Raw genomic sequence first — 13,023 nt, 5'->3', positions numbered from 1 at the left:
TTGTTATTAAGAAATATTAGCCAAACTCTGCAATGATAACAATCTATCCCCTTTCCCTGTTAAAAAACTTAACTCTGTAGTTATTTTACATTAGAAAATATCCAATCAAATGCTTAAGATAATACGAAGTTGTTTTTGACATTTAGGAGATCAATCTTGCATGTCGTTTTGCTGAGAAATGGGATTTGGTTTTCCAAATCCTTTCCTGTGTTAATCAGTTTGGTTTCATGGCTTGTGTGCTTGGGGATGGGGTGGGTGGGGCAATGTAGTCTTTTTCCTTTATTCAGGCTGTCTATGATAGTGTGCACTTGATGTCTTATTGATCCTTTGGGGACTGTTTTCAGGTTACAGATCATCCTCCCCGTTCAATGCACACACCGACCATGAGGACAACATATATTGGATCAGGACTCTCTGCACCAAAGGTATTCTGTCAAGCACTCACACTCTTTGTGTAGTGAGGGGGGAAATGTCACTCCTGGGCCACAGCTTCATGAGAACTGTTTATCACACTAATCTGACCAGAACTGCCTACAAGGGTTGTTTATATGCAAGCTGGTTGCTTTCTGAAATTTAAAACCCCTCATTCTTACATGATGGATTGTGACAAGTTACACTAGGAATTCCGCTATAGCAGTACACAGACATTTGATTATAGGAAAAGTGGTAGTCTGGACATTAGAAAGAGATAAATGAGCCAGAAAATGAAGAAAGGAAAATAGGTGTCCTAGGAAGAGAGTGTTTTCTGACAAACCTGCCTGTGTATGCTCTGCATACCATAAAACTGGGGTCACTGCAGGCCAGTCTCGGATTATCACGTCTGATTAGATAATTAGATGCTTGTTTTTGAGAAAAGGCAAAAAGTAAGCCTAAGAATGAAACCATAGATTGGCATTTTTATGAGCATTGTGGAGTGAGCACTACAGCCAGCACTGCAGCACTGGGCTGAAAGAAGGGTTTCCAGTTTTTCTGGGTTTTTACTTGCATAAGTACTGATTTTACTTCAGTTGTTGAAGTCATGTTGCTGTTGGCCAAGTAAGTCAGTCAGTATATGCTAATTCCCAGTGAATTATGTATCCCAGTGGATTATGTATATTCAAGCAAATGTGGAGTAAGATATAAGCTATGAAAGGAAAAATTTTCTCATTAAAGTTTTGGAAGTGGTTTAAGAATCTTCTGTGCATTTTAAAAAATGACAATTTTTCTGCAACTAATCAATGAAGTAAGTAAGCCTTTCTAATAGATCTCTTTCTCTACTTTGATAAATTGCAAAGTAGCAAAAGATTCATTTGTGTAAAGGAAAGCTAAGTAGTTTGAGCAGACAATGTTCTGTTGGCAGTGTGTTAGTAGATCGATTAAAAAAAATGCACTTGGAATCATGTGAAACAGATTTTACTCTACACATAATTTAATTTTTGCAAACATTTTGCTCAGTAAGTAATGATTTGCTTTACAACTTATGTCCACTAAAGAACCTTTTTACTTTTTGATTGCGTAAGTTTTTAAAGCTAAGTATTGTTTCCCTGCAAGTTTCAGTACAAGACATCCATCTCTAGACAGAAAGCTTCCATTGTAACAGTAAAGCTATCATTAAATGTGGATAAGTTTGAGCCCTTAGCTGTGATACCTTACACTGCGAAAAACAGGAAAGTGAGTAAAATTTTAACATACCTACTCATTAGTCTGCAAAATTGTCTTATTTCAGATCGTGTATATTATCCAGGTTTTTTGGGCAGTCTTTGCATTCACCCTGTGCTCTGTCCTTTCTCTACCAGTAGCTACTTCGCCGGGATTTTATGTAGAGAGGCAAAGTAGCTTCCTGGATTTTATATAAGGCCTTTTATGAATCATACTGTCACATTACGTAGTCATTTAGCCTTTGTGTAGTAGCATCAGCACGACCATCCTTGTGGAGAGAGAGAGAATTAAACCACTTACTCATGTAGTCTGTGTTCCCAAGGAATAACAGCAAGATAAGACCTTTCAAAATCAACTTCATCTATCAACTTCAGCCCTTGCTTTTAAATTGTGCGTTCTGAAATTGCCTCTGCCAGACACCATAAAACTGAAATCTGTCATGCTTTCTGGCATAAAATATGGAATTTTTAAGAAGTTTACTCTTTTTCTTTGAACTAAGGCAACACTCCTTACAGAGGAGCACTAAATTTGCAGCTTAGAAAGTACTGTCGTGGGTTGACCTGGGCTGGCAGCCGGGTGCCCCCCAAGCACATACATACACACATCCAATTTCTAGAGTGTAGTGGAATCATTTTGGCAGCTTTCCTATCTGCAATGGAAACAAACTCATGCTCTTAGGCAAGGTCCAGTTTCCACGGTTTTGGTTACAGAGGATGCTTTAAATTATCAACAACCAGCACTGATAAGGAATTTTTTCAGCCCAAGTGTTAGGAGCTCAGATCTCATTTCAACAAACACAAACAAGCTGCCTTTTTAAATGAACCTATGCACTCTTATGTCTGTGAAAAAAATAACTGTTCTTCAAAGGTGTTACAGGTGTTGACATCCTTGTCTGCTTGTTTCACAGCCTAAAGCCCACCAGTTTGTAGTGAAGTCGTTCAATACACCAACAAAATGCAATCAGTGCACATCTCTGATGGTTGGTTTAATACGACAGGGCTGCACTTGTGAAGGTAAGCACTTGTGAGAGCACAGTGTCAACTAAAGTTCTTACAGATGCAAATGACTCGGTAAATGTTGTAGCGTGGTTGCGCAGGAGCCTTCTGGTTATATTTTGAACAACAAAAGAGATTCTCATGCTTCAGTCTTTCAACAGTAGAAACCAAACACTTCAGATATCTTGCCTAACAGATTACCTGGGGACACACTTATTCCAGTTGGTGGTAGAAGAGCTTAGTTCAGTTTACTTAAAATAGCAATAAGGGGCCACAGTCAGTGGTCAGGTATTTCGACGGCAGCTTTTTAGCTTTCTGTTGCAGGGCAAAATTTAAGACACCTATTCTGATTTATTCTAGAAGGAGGCAAATTGGTACTGAATGGCAGTTATTCTGTCTGCATGTACACAGAATGACACTCATTATTTAGAGGATGTTCCAGCATTTAGTTTACTAGTAGAGTTGGGCCTAGAGGAAATCACAGAGATTATCTTAGGCTCCTTCTTACCTGGATGAAACCAGACTGTGTATCCATAAACTATTTCAACATGAGAAAAAAGATTTAGAGCAGATAAAAGCATGAACTGCTGCTGTGTGCAGACTTCTATTTCTGTCTCGCTGTAGCAAAGTTCAGTGAGACTATTCAGATGTTGGTCAAAAAAAGAGAGGGTTCCTGTATAAGTGTCATCATCTTTATCGTAACTTTTGCATTGCACAAGAAATAACTGTCAAATCTTTTTGTTTCTTCTCCTCCTCACAAGTATGTGGATTCTCTTGCCATGTGACCTGTGCAGACAAGGCTCCAGCAGTGTGTCCCATCCCTCCTGAACAGACTAAGGGACCTTTGGGAATAGATCCACAGAAAGGCATAGGAACAGCTTATGAAGGACATGTCCGAGTAAGTGTCAAGTAGCTACATTTGAGGCACTGAGGTTAAATTCATTGTTTTCTGGAGCTGGAATTAATTGGTGCATTGTGGGAGATGGATTCAGTTATACTTTAAGGTAGTAGTTTGGAAACCAGATTTTCACAAAGAAGTTGTTAGCATGTTCAGCAGTAATTCTCTCTCCATCTCTTTTGGTTATTGTGCTTTGAATTGCTCTTGAATAGTCTCATCTCTAGAGATCAGATCATATTGAAGGGCCTGTGAGTTTTTGAATCTTTTTGTTTCTTACTGTCTAGGGTATTGGTGTGGATACTTGTACATAAATATTAAAAGAATTACTTGTCATAGTTTTGACTATATTCCTGTTGACCAACTAGAGATGGGTTTCTTTCTCTCTGTTTGTTAATACAACTCTGAATGACTTTGTGGAATAAGAAGAAGGAATCTGTGATACTACTGATTCTTTTAAATCGTGTGTTGGATGCTCTTACTGCTCCTGTGTTATTGCTTATGCTGCTTAATGCTATCACTGAGTAAAAGCTTTTCAGCCCAGATGAGTGAACGGATTTTTGTGCTTTTTGGTTTTTTGATTGCATCCAGACCTACAGAAAATTGATCAGAATTTATTTTTCTAAAGGTACCAAAACCAGCTGGAGTAAAGAAAGGTTGGCAAAGAGCACTGGCAGTGATCTGTGATTTTAAACTCTTCCTATATGATGTAGCAGAAGGAAAAGCATCCCAGCCCAGCGTGATAGTGAGTCAGGTCATAGACATGAGGTAAGCCAAGTGGTGCTGAGGGGGAGCTTTTCAGAGGCACTGGGAGGTTTTGTTCTGCTTTTCCTTTTTGTGAATCAGTAAGCAAGCTCCAGAGCTTTTATGAAACCCTGTAATCCATGTTGAGAGCCTCTAATTTTCTGGGCTAAAAAAAAAAAAAGCAGCTAGCTTATATTTGAAGTTAACCTGAACTACACTTGTGTGTTCATATGTGGATGTTTAAACTTACATTACTACATCATGTGCAAAGAGCATCTGTTCAACTGTGTAGAAGATCTGGAATGAAAAAATAAGAAAAAATAACATTATTTTGGGGTTAAATAGAGTTTTGAAAGACAGATAAAACTTTGGCATAGGATAAAACTGTTACAATTTTTGGTTCAGAAGGGCTTATTAGTTTGTTCACACTATCTTCAGTATTACTGAAATACTACCAACCTCACTGAAGGCTGAGAGCATTTAACACAGCAACTAAGTAAAGCTCATCTCTGATCTAGGTTAGTTCATCCAGAAAGTCTCAGACTTCTAATGAGTTTGGATTTTTATGGAAGAGGTGTTCTTGGTCCCGCTTTTTTTTTTTTAAGTTCGACTTTTTCTTATTTAAGGGTTTTAATTTATACAAACGGAAACAAGATACAGGATATCTAAATAGATTTATCTCCATCAGTATTTACCAGGAATTAATTATACAACACTGCATTTGAGTTTCATCTGCAGATGAAAAGGATAATTTTAAAAATTAGATCTCAGCGCTGACTTGTTATGTCCTTCACAAAACAAGGCTATTGGAAAAGTAAAAAGCAAACATACAGATTTTACTCTTTAACTCTTTTCCCATTATGTTTGTGGTCTCCATAAGGGATGAAGAATTCTCAGTGAGTTCTGTCTTGGCCTCGGATGTCATTCATGCAAATCGAAAAGATATCCCCTGTATCTTTAGGGTAAGTACTATGTCTTGATCTGGGTAACCCAGAGATACAGGGTTTCACAGGGTGATGGATGGTGTGCATTTGCTGGCAGCTTGCTAGTATTTTATTTTCTTGGCAATTTCTGACCATCTGGTATCCATGGCAGCAGCAGTGCATAGGGATCTGTACATACATCATTTTTGTGGTAAAAATAGCATTGGTTCATTTAGACAACCTCTCATCTCCACTGTATGTGGATTTTATTTTTTAGTTTTCACTATAAGATGTATTTTGTCTTCTTCTGTTCATCATGACCTTCTACATTTTCATTTCCCAGAGTTGCCCTCTGTTTCTCAATTTAACTGGTTATGTTATTCCTGAAACGTTTATCTTAGCTATTTTTTTAATATGTACATTGGCTATCTGAAAACTCCCATTTATCTATGACCAGTATAGAAATGTAGGGTAAAATGCTCATCAAAATTTATGTCTAGTATCTGATATCAGGGTTTTGCCATCATTGGTTCTTTCCAATATTCTTATTTTTACTAGGTAGTCTACTGAAGCTTTGACCTCAGTGAAATCTCCTTGGTGTCTTGTTAATTCCCCTATCATTTCTTTTTTGTATCATTGTGTTTTACTCCTTGTTTTTCCAGTTTTCAGACTGTTCATCACTCTGTGTGCTTACAGGAGATAAACTTACAAAAGGGACTTTGACTTTTATCTATAGTAGCTGTATCAAATACATGAAAAGGATCACAGATCATTTTTTCATAAGGACCATTCCTATTGTGTTGAATTATTAATGAAATCTTTTGCTCTTAAAAAATACAGAATGCTCCATAAGAAATGCTTTTTGTTGTAAAATTGCTGTGAGAAACAATTTACAACCTTATTACAATTTACAACCTTACAATGTCTGCATAGCAGACATTTGTGAATTATGGAATAAATACAAATGCATTTAGAATAAAGCCAACATTTTCTTTGTTCTTTAAGTTATTCACATCTACAGGTTTCTCTGCTGTGGGTTCTTAGAATAAGATAAGAGTGTCTTCTGTTAACTAAGGCTAAATTTTTGCTTTCTTATTTAAAAGAACTAATTAAAAGGGCATTTACAGGCATCTGATAGCCTTGCAAAAATGGTCATGAGGAAGTTTGTCAATTATGACTTAATATGTATCTTTTAATTTTTTACAGGTTACAGCCTCCCAGCTCTCTGCATCCAGTAACAAGTGTTCAATCCTGATCCTAGCAGACGGTGAGAATGAAAAAAGCAAGTGGGTAGGCGTGCTGAATGAATTGCATAGGATCTTGAAGAAGAACAAACTCAAAGACCGCTCAGTCTATGTTCCCAAAGAAGCTTATGACAGCACCTTGCCCCTCATCAAAACAACACAGTCAGCAGCAATCATAGGTATGAAATGAATAAGAGGAAAGCTCTAAGAAAAATGGGTATGCTGAAAGCATGCTCTTTTAGAAAGAAAATGTGTTAGATGGTGTTATCTACTGGATAGAGAGTCATATGTAGTAGTTTTGTCCATATGGAAATGTGTATGGGCTTAAGTGCAATTTGCTACCCAGTACTTTTGTCAGATCTTTTAAGAGTATTCCCTCAATTCACTCGTATTCATAATTATGAATAATTTTGACTGAGAATTGGATATTTCTCTCTTGTTATTCTGGTAACAATTCCCTAACTGGGCAAAATTAACACTATAGAATAGATGCAAATCACTGACTTCACAAAATCTCCTGGTGGGACCAGACACAAAATGTAAGATCGGAGAGTGAATTTAGTAATTTTAAATGCTACTGCATTTAAATATGTTAAACTGCATAAAATATGTTAAACTCTGATTATTTAAATTATTTAAATATTATCGTTATTTCAAAGCTAGTGCTACACTTAAGTGGTCTGAATGGTTTGTTAAAAATTACGTTTCTCACTGTTACTTTTACAGGAGAAATGGGAAAAGATTTGGCTTTTTCAGATTTTGAAAAATTGGGAGGTTACCAATGGTTTTTTGTTACATGAATGTATTGGGTTTGGCTTTATATACATTTATTTCAAGATATTAAAAAAACTGTTAATGAGAATTATCACTATTGTTGAAGTAATTCCTCAAGTACTTCCAAGGAAAAATAACATTTGTTTTTTTTTTCCTAATGTCATAGACCATGAAAGAATAGCTCTGGGGAATGAAGAAGGGTTATTTGTTGTGCATGTCACCAAAGACGGTAAGAGATTAGGAACTGGTAATAATTTCCCTAATACTAAATAATCAGAAAGTGGCTTTTTAACCTTTTTTCTTATTCAATATCCTCTGGTTTAATTTTTCTTCATTTACTACATTATCAGCTGGACAACTCCATGAGAGATCAGAAGGGCTTCTGTGTGCTTTCTGGTTTGGGTATCCTTTTCAATAACGATGATCCAGCATCTGGAATGCAGTCAAAGGTTTTTTCCCCAGTTCGAAGCAGGCTTAATACTGAATTCAGACCAGGTTACTCAGGACTTTGGCCAATCAGGTCTTGAAGATCCTCAGGAACAGTTACATGATTTCTTTGGGCTACCTGTTGCAAATTATTCTCGTAGTGAAACATTTCCTTCATATATCCAGTAGGAACCTCTCTCATTTCAGTTTGTGACTGTTGTATTCTCATCTCCTGCTGTGCACCTCAGTAAGAATTGTGGCTTAATCTTGTCTGTAACCCCCTCTTTGGTACTGGAAGTGAAAATTTATGTTCAGTATTGTAAGAAGTAATAACAGATGCCCAAACTAATTCAGCAAACAGCATGTTTAATTGTTGCATGCTCAACAAGTATTCCTGTGTCAGCTCTTTGAGGGTTTTCCTTTATTCAGTAGTTTTGTTGCTATAAACTGTTTTTAAAATGAGTACTGAAGTAATATAGTGGTTTTAGTGGCATCAGATCTGCTCCTCCTGCTTCTGGTGAGGAAAAGCCAAAGGTCTATCCAGAATTGCCACATCTGGTATTATTAAAATACAAGTTTTGATTCTGTAATTTTTAATATTGCAGGAAAGCAGTAAAGAGAATTTCTTGGGTTTCTTTGCAATTACATATGTTATAATCAATTCACACTTCAACCTTATTTATTTGAATTTGTGGTTTGGGGGGGTCTTCTTCATTTTTTTCAGAGATTATCCGTGTTGGTGACAATAAGAAGGTTCATCAGATTGAGCTTATACCAAGTGAACAGCTCATTGCAGTAATCTCAGGACGGAACCGTCACGTGCGGCTTTTCCCTATGGCTGCCCTGGATGGAAGGGAGACTGAGTTTTATAAGCTGGCAGAGACAAAAGGCTGTCAGTCAATAGTTTCTGGACACGTGCGCCACGGAGCTCTGACCTGCCTGTGTGTAGCTATGAAAAGGCAGGTCCTCTGTTATGAACTAAATCAGAGTAAGACGCGTCACAAAAAGATCAAGGAGATCCAGGTCCAGGGGAACGTCCAGTGGATGTCAATCTTCAGTGACCGCCTTTGTGTGGGCTACCAGTCAGGTTTCCTAAAATATCCCCTTCATGGAGAAGGCAGCCCATACAGTCTGCTCCATCCAGACGACCACACACTATCATTTATCTCACAGCAGCCAACTGATGCCATCTGTGCAGTCGAAATCTCAAATAAAGAATACCTGCTGTGTTTTAGCAGCGTCGGGGTTTACGTTGACTGCCAGGGCCGAAGATCGAGACAGCAAGAGTTGATGTGGCCCGCAACTCCATCTTCTTGCTGTAAGTTGCCACATCTGTCAATCTGTTTGCTGTTGTACATGGAAGTGTATTAATATCCACAGGAAATGAAAGTCAAGGCTAATTACCTGACAGGGAAATGAATGCTCTCAGCTTCTGTCAGCATTTTTAGTCTAGTCAGAGGGTTTAATCCTGATCCCATTTATGCTGGTTTTGACAACTCTGTCACTGACCTATACTGCTGGAACACAAAGAGGAATCATGAGTCAGGATTTCTAACTCTGATGTCCAACTTCTAAACACATGTCCTGGTATCTAAAACAGCCAAAAGCTTCAGGTTCTACAAAGGCCAATGTATTCCTTACCACCAATGCTGTACTACTGTTACTTAGTCTTGAAATGTCACTGTACTTGGGCTCAGCATTGTGGTTCCAACTTTGATGTTCAGAGTCATCAGGATCTGGTAGTTCGACTTGCTTTTCTTTCATAGTGTTTATTCCTACTTACTAGTTTGTTCTTTTCTTTCTTTATTCTTTCATTCTCTCTTTCTCAGCAGTTTTTGTCAACACTCATCTCCTCTCTGCTTGTTAAAAAAATTGCTTTTTAAGTTTCCTTCCTCTGTCTCTCTCTTCCTTCCCAAAACACAGTGCATAGCACGCAGTGTAGAAAATACATTTCATAACCCTGAGGGAAAAATACTATAATTTTTCAAGATTTCCACCAACAACTGGAAAAGACTTACTGCACCTTTTTTTCAATTCTGGGGCTTTATCTTTGTGACAGTTTGAGGAAAAAAAACCAACCTGCAATGTCTCTCTTCTTCTTTTTAACGTCTTTCTGAATGCAGATAAAGATTAGCCAAGTTTGCCCTCAGAGTGTCTGTGAATGAGCTCAGTCTTATGTTGATTTTCAGAATATAGTCTGTCTTCTTACCTCACTCTGGTAGCAGTCCAGTCACACTGCAGAGGGGAGGAATGTTTCACCTTGTTTGAGTAAAGGCCCTTCTGAATGTGGAAGGAGCAACTTTTACAGGCTGTTTGTCACTTCTGGTTTTCAAGCAGTTTTAGGAAATTGATTATTACAATGGGCTCAGAGAATGAATGAATCAGAATAGAAGATTTTGTGATAGATTGAAAAATGGGTATTTTTCACAGGTAGTTCATCTATACTGGTCATTGATATTTGTGGTTTTTTGATTGCCTTAAATGAAGTGACTTGATGTTATTCCAGTTCAGAATAGAGGTATATTTTATAGCAAAAGCTGTTACATTAGACACAAATTGAATGGTCTTGTTAGTCTTGGCAGACCATGTCAGTCTTTTTACTGACATGGAAGTACTGAATTCTCCTTTAGAAGTGGTCCCAGGGGAATAAATTTCATCCTGGGAAAATGTGCCAGATAAGTAGCACAAGAGTTCTCTTTGCAATCCAGAAAATAAGAAGAGAGAATTAAAGCTAGAAGGAAACATGATTTTTATGACTCTGTTGTAGTGCTTAGTTCCAGTAGATGGTCGTTTAGTGCATAGTCCAAAGACTTAAGAGCTGAGTTCATTCAAATGGCAGTTATTAAATAACAGTAATATATTTTCCTACCACATCATTTACAAAATATGAGCTCTTAAAAATAGGACTTTTAGAGGAAAAAAAACTTTGAACCACATCAGTGTTTGGCAGAATAAACTGTAATCTCTTATAATTCAGAAAGTAGTTGGGTTTTCGGCAAAGTTAAAAGGAAAGTCACAGAGATTCCAAGTTTTTAGGTGGTGCTGGTTTGCCTTCAGAATAAATTTATTGGTCATATTTGAGCTAAAACACATTTTTCAAAGATTGTTGTTGGATTGTGTAGTGTTGATTTTGGTTTTTTTAAATAAATACGGTTAAACCATAAGGAATTATGTATTTTGGGCTGTGTCTAAAAACACGTGACACTGTTACCTACTCATTCCCTCTCAGGTTACAATGCACCATACCTCTCTGTGTACAGTGAAAACGCGATCGACATCTTCGACGTCAACTCCATGGAGTGGATTCAAACTATTCCTCTCAAAAAGGTAACTTGCCAAGACTCAGCAATGCTTTGCTACAGTTATACCCGTTTTTTAAGCACATTAGAAGCCATCATTAAAACTGCTTGTGTGAACATAATTGACCTAAAAGAAGAGCTACTGCTTTTTTGTTTGAAATCGAAGATACGAGATGTGTTTGCATGTGGTTTCACTGTTTTAGATGCATGTTCAATCTGGAGCATATGACTGTGTTAGATTTAATGATATTATTGCAATAGTGAGAGCGGTTTCTTGGTATTAATTGCATATGGCTTCATTGGGACTGATTGCATCTATGTTATTGCCAGAAGATGGTAGATGTTAAAATGTTTAAACAAAAAATCTATCTCCTGCTGCTTGAGAACATTGCAGACAGACAGGGTTAGAACATTTTGTTTCAACCAGTACAAATACTAAAACCAGGATGATGTCAGGTTTGGATCTCTTATCAAAAGTTTCTGAAAACTGACACTTCTTTGGTATTTAGTAGGTGTTTGCTCAGCTGTATTTGGAGAGAAATAAGAAAAGTTTTTTTCCCATAGTTTAGACTAACTTCAGCTTCATGCTATTGTCAACATCATTCCTTTACTGGCATTCCAGTGACATAGAATTACAGGACATTGCCCCTGTGGTCTTGTGTCAATCGTTCAGTCTCTCAGCATATCAATTTCCCACGTGTCAGATGCAGACCAGGGTATTCTGGCAGTGCTGTAAGAATAAATAATGCAAAAGTTCAAGGTACTTGACTATTACTCATCTTAAGGAGAGAAGGAAAATCTGAAATTTAGGGGAAATTTCTTTCTGATGTCCAAACTCTGAGTTGTTAAGCATTTGGATCATTTTTTCCTACACAGTAAGAATGCACTTTAGTACTTGGATTAATATTTGGCTCAAGACTTCCCATTTAATGGATAAAACTACTTTCATCAAACAAGAATTGCTACATCCAGGAGACTCAAAAATGGCTATTTATTATGAAGAGCTGGTTTCTAACACAGTTTGCAGACTCAGAGTGTGGAATGCTTCTGTCATTTTTAAGTTGGAAATTACAAATACCAGTAGGTTTTAGCAGTCTGTATACACTCTTATCAAGTCGCAGAGCACAATTGTGACATGGTACTAAGACAAAACAAAAGCCCAGCTTATTGCTTTGCACATCTGATAGAAAAACTTGAAATGATATATGAAGTAGACTTCTAACAGAACTGTTTATTTAAGTGCTGGCAGGAATGGTGTTAAGCCTGTGTCTTAAAGTGGAATTTTAGGTAACCCTGTCTGTACTCATTTTCCCAAAAGAAGTTTAAAATCTAAAATTGTTTTAACTCTTCTGTGTGGCTATAATGACTTGCAATTGCTACTTTTGAGAGCTGCCATGTGTTACTGGAGATAGGAGACTCTGTTTCTTGTTTGACTCTACAGCAGTGCTCCTTTTATAGCATTTATAATGCATTGTGGAGCTTTCAGAATAAGATGCAGTAGAGAAATGTGAGTTATTACTGTTACAGAGACTGGTTTTCCTTGTTTCAGGTACGACCCTTGAATACAGAAGGATCCCTAAACCTTTTAGGCCTGGAGACAGTTAGATTAATATATTTCAAAAACAAAATGGCAGGTAAGTAAAGAGAAACCAATTTTCATCATGCAAATTTTTGTTTAGAGTGTTTTTATGTGCCTGGGACTGCTCATTGTAGAAAGTGATCTTTCAAACATATGTGTTCTTGTTAATTTTGGAAAAAACCAAAGCTTCTAGATTCCACACTGATTTTGATGATGCCTACTACTCTGAATTTTTTCTTTCCTTTTGAATATTCAATTAAGACTTGAATGAAGACTGGAAGTAGAGAATAGAATGACTAGACACTCCCTCCAAATGTGGGATCACCTGCCAGAATGCTGTCTAAAAATGCCTGCACAATTAAAGACTTTAGTAGTGATCTTGGCAGTACTAGATTAAAATTAATACTATACTTTACCTAAAAAAAAAAATTTCCCAAAGATTATAAAGTAATGTAATATTATGTATTCGTAACTTATTACTAGGGCCACTATGGCTGTGTGCCACA

General features: G+C 37.1%; 1 protein-coding gene across 10 annotated transcripts in view; it reads left to right on the top strand.

The window, feature by feature from the left end:
* Nucleotides 1-13,023, top strand: part of CDC42BPA (CDC42 binding protein kinase alpha) — a 187,011-nt gene that overhangs the window by 152,666 nt on the left and 21,322 nt on the right. For all 10 annotated transcript variants that reach the window (XM_051783376.1, XM_051783375.1, XM_051783373.1 and 7 more), the window contains 10 exons: nt 345-425; nt 2,546-2,651; nt 3,395-3,531; nt 4,157-4,296; nt 5,153-5,234; nt 6,402-6,618; nt 7,380-7,442; nt 8,364-8,957; nt 10,869-10,966; nt 12,488-12,572. In XM_051783376.1, coding sequence (XP_051639336.1) covers nt 345-425; nt 2,546-2,651; nt 3,395-3,531; nt 4,157-4,296; nt 5,153-5,234; nt 6,402-6,618; nt 7,380-7,442; nt 8,364-8,957; nt 10,869-10,966; nt 12,488-12,572 — 1,603 coding nt within the window. The remainder of the gene's footprint in view (nt 1-344; nt 426-2,545; nt 2,652-3,394; nt 3,532-4,156; nt 4,297-5,152; nt 5,235-6,401; nt 6,619-7,379; nt 7,443-8,363; nt 8,958-10,868; nt 10,967-12,487; nt 12,573-13,023) is intronic.

The sequence above is a fragment of the Manacus candei genome, unplaced genomic scaffold (genome assembly GCF_025592945.1).
Source record: "Manacus candei isolate 608988 ecotype Guabito, Panama unplaced genomic scaffold, ASM2559294v1 h1tg000017l, whole genome shotgun sequence".
NCBI classification, from domain to species: Eukaryota; Metazoa; Chordata; class Aves; order Passeriformes; family Pipridae; genus Manacus; species Manacus candei.
Note: the sequence above shows the minus strand (reverse complement) of the source record. Positions and strands in the feature narration are given on the sequence as shown.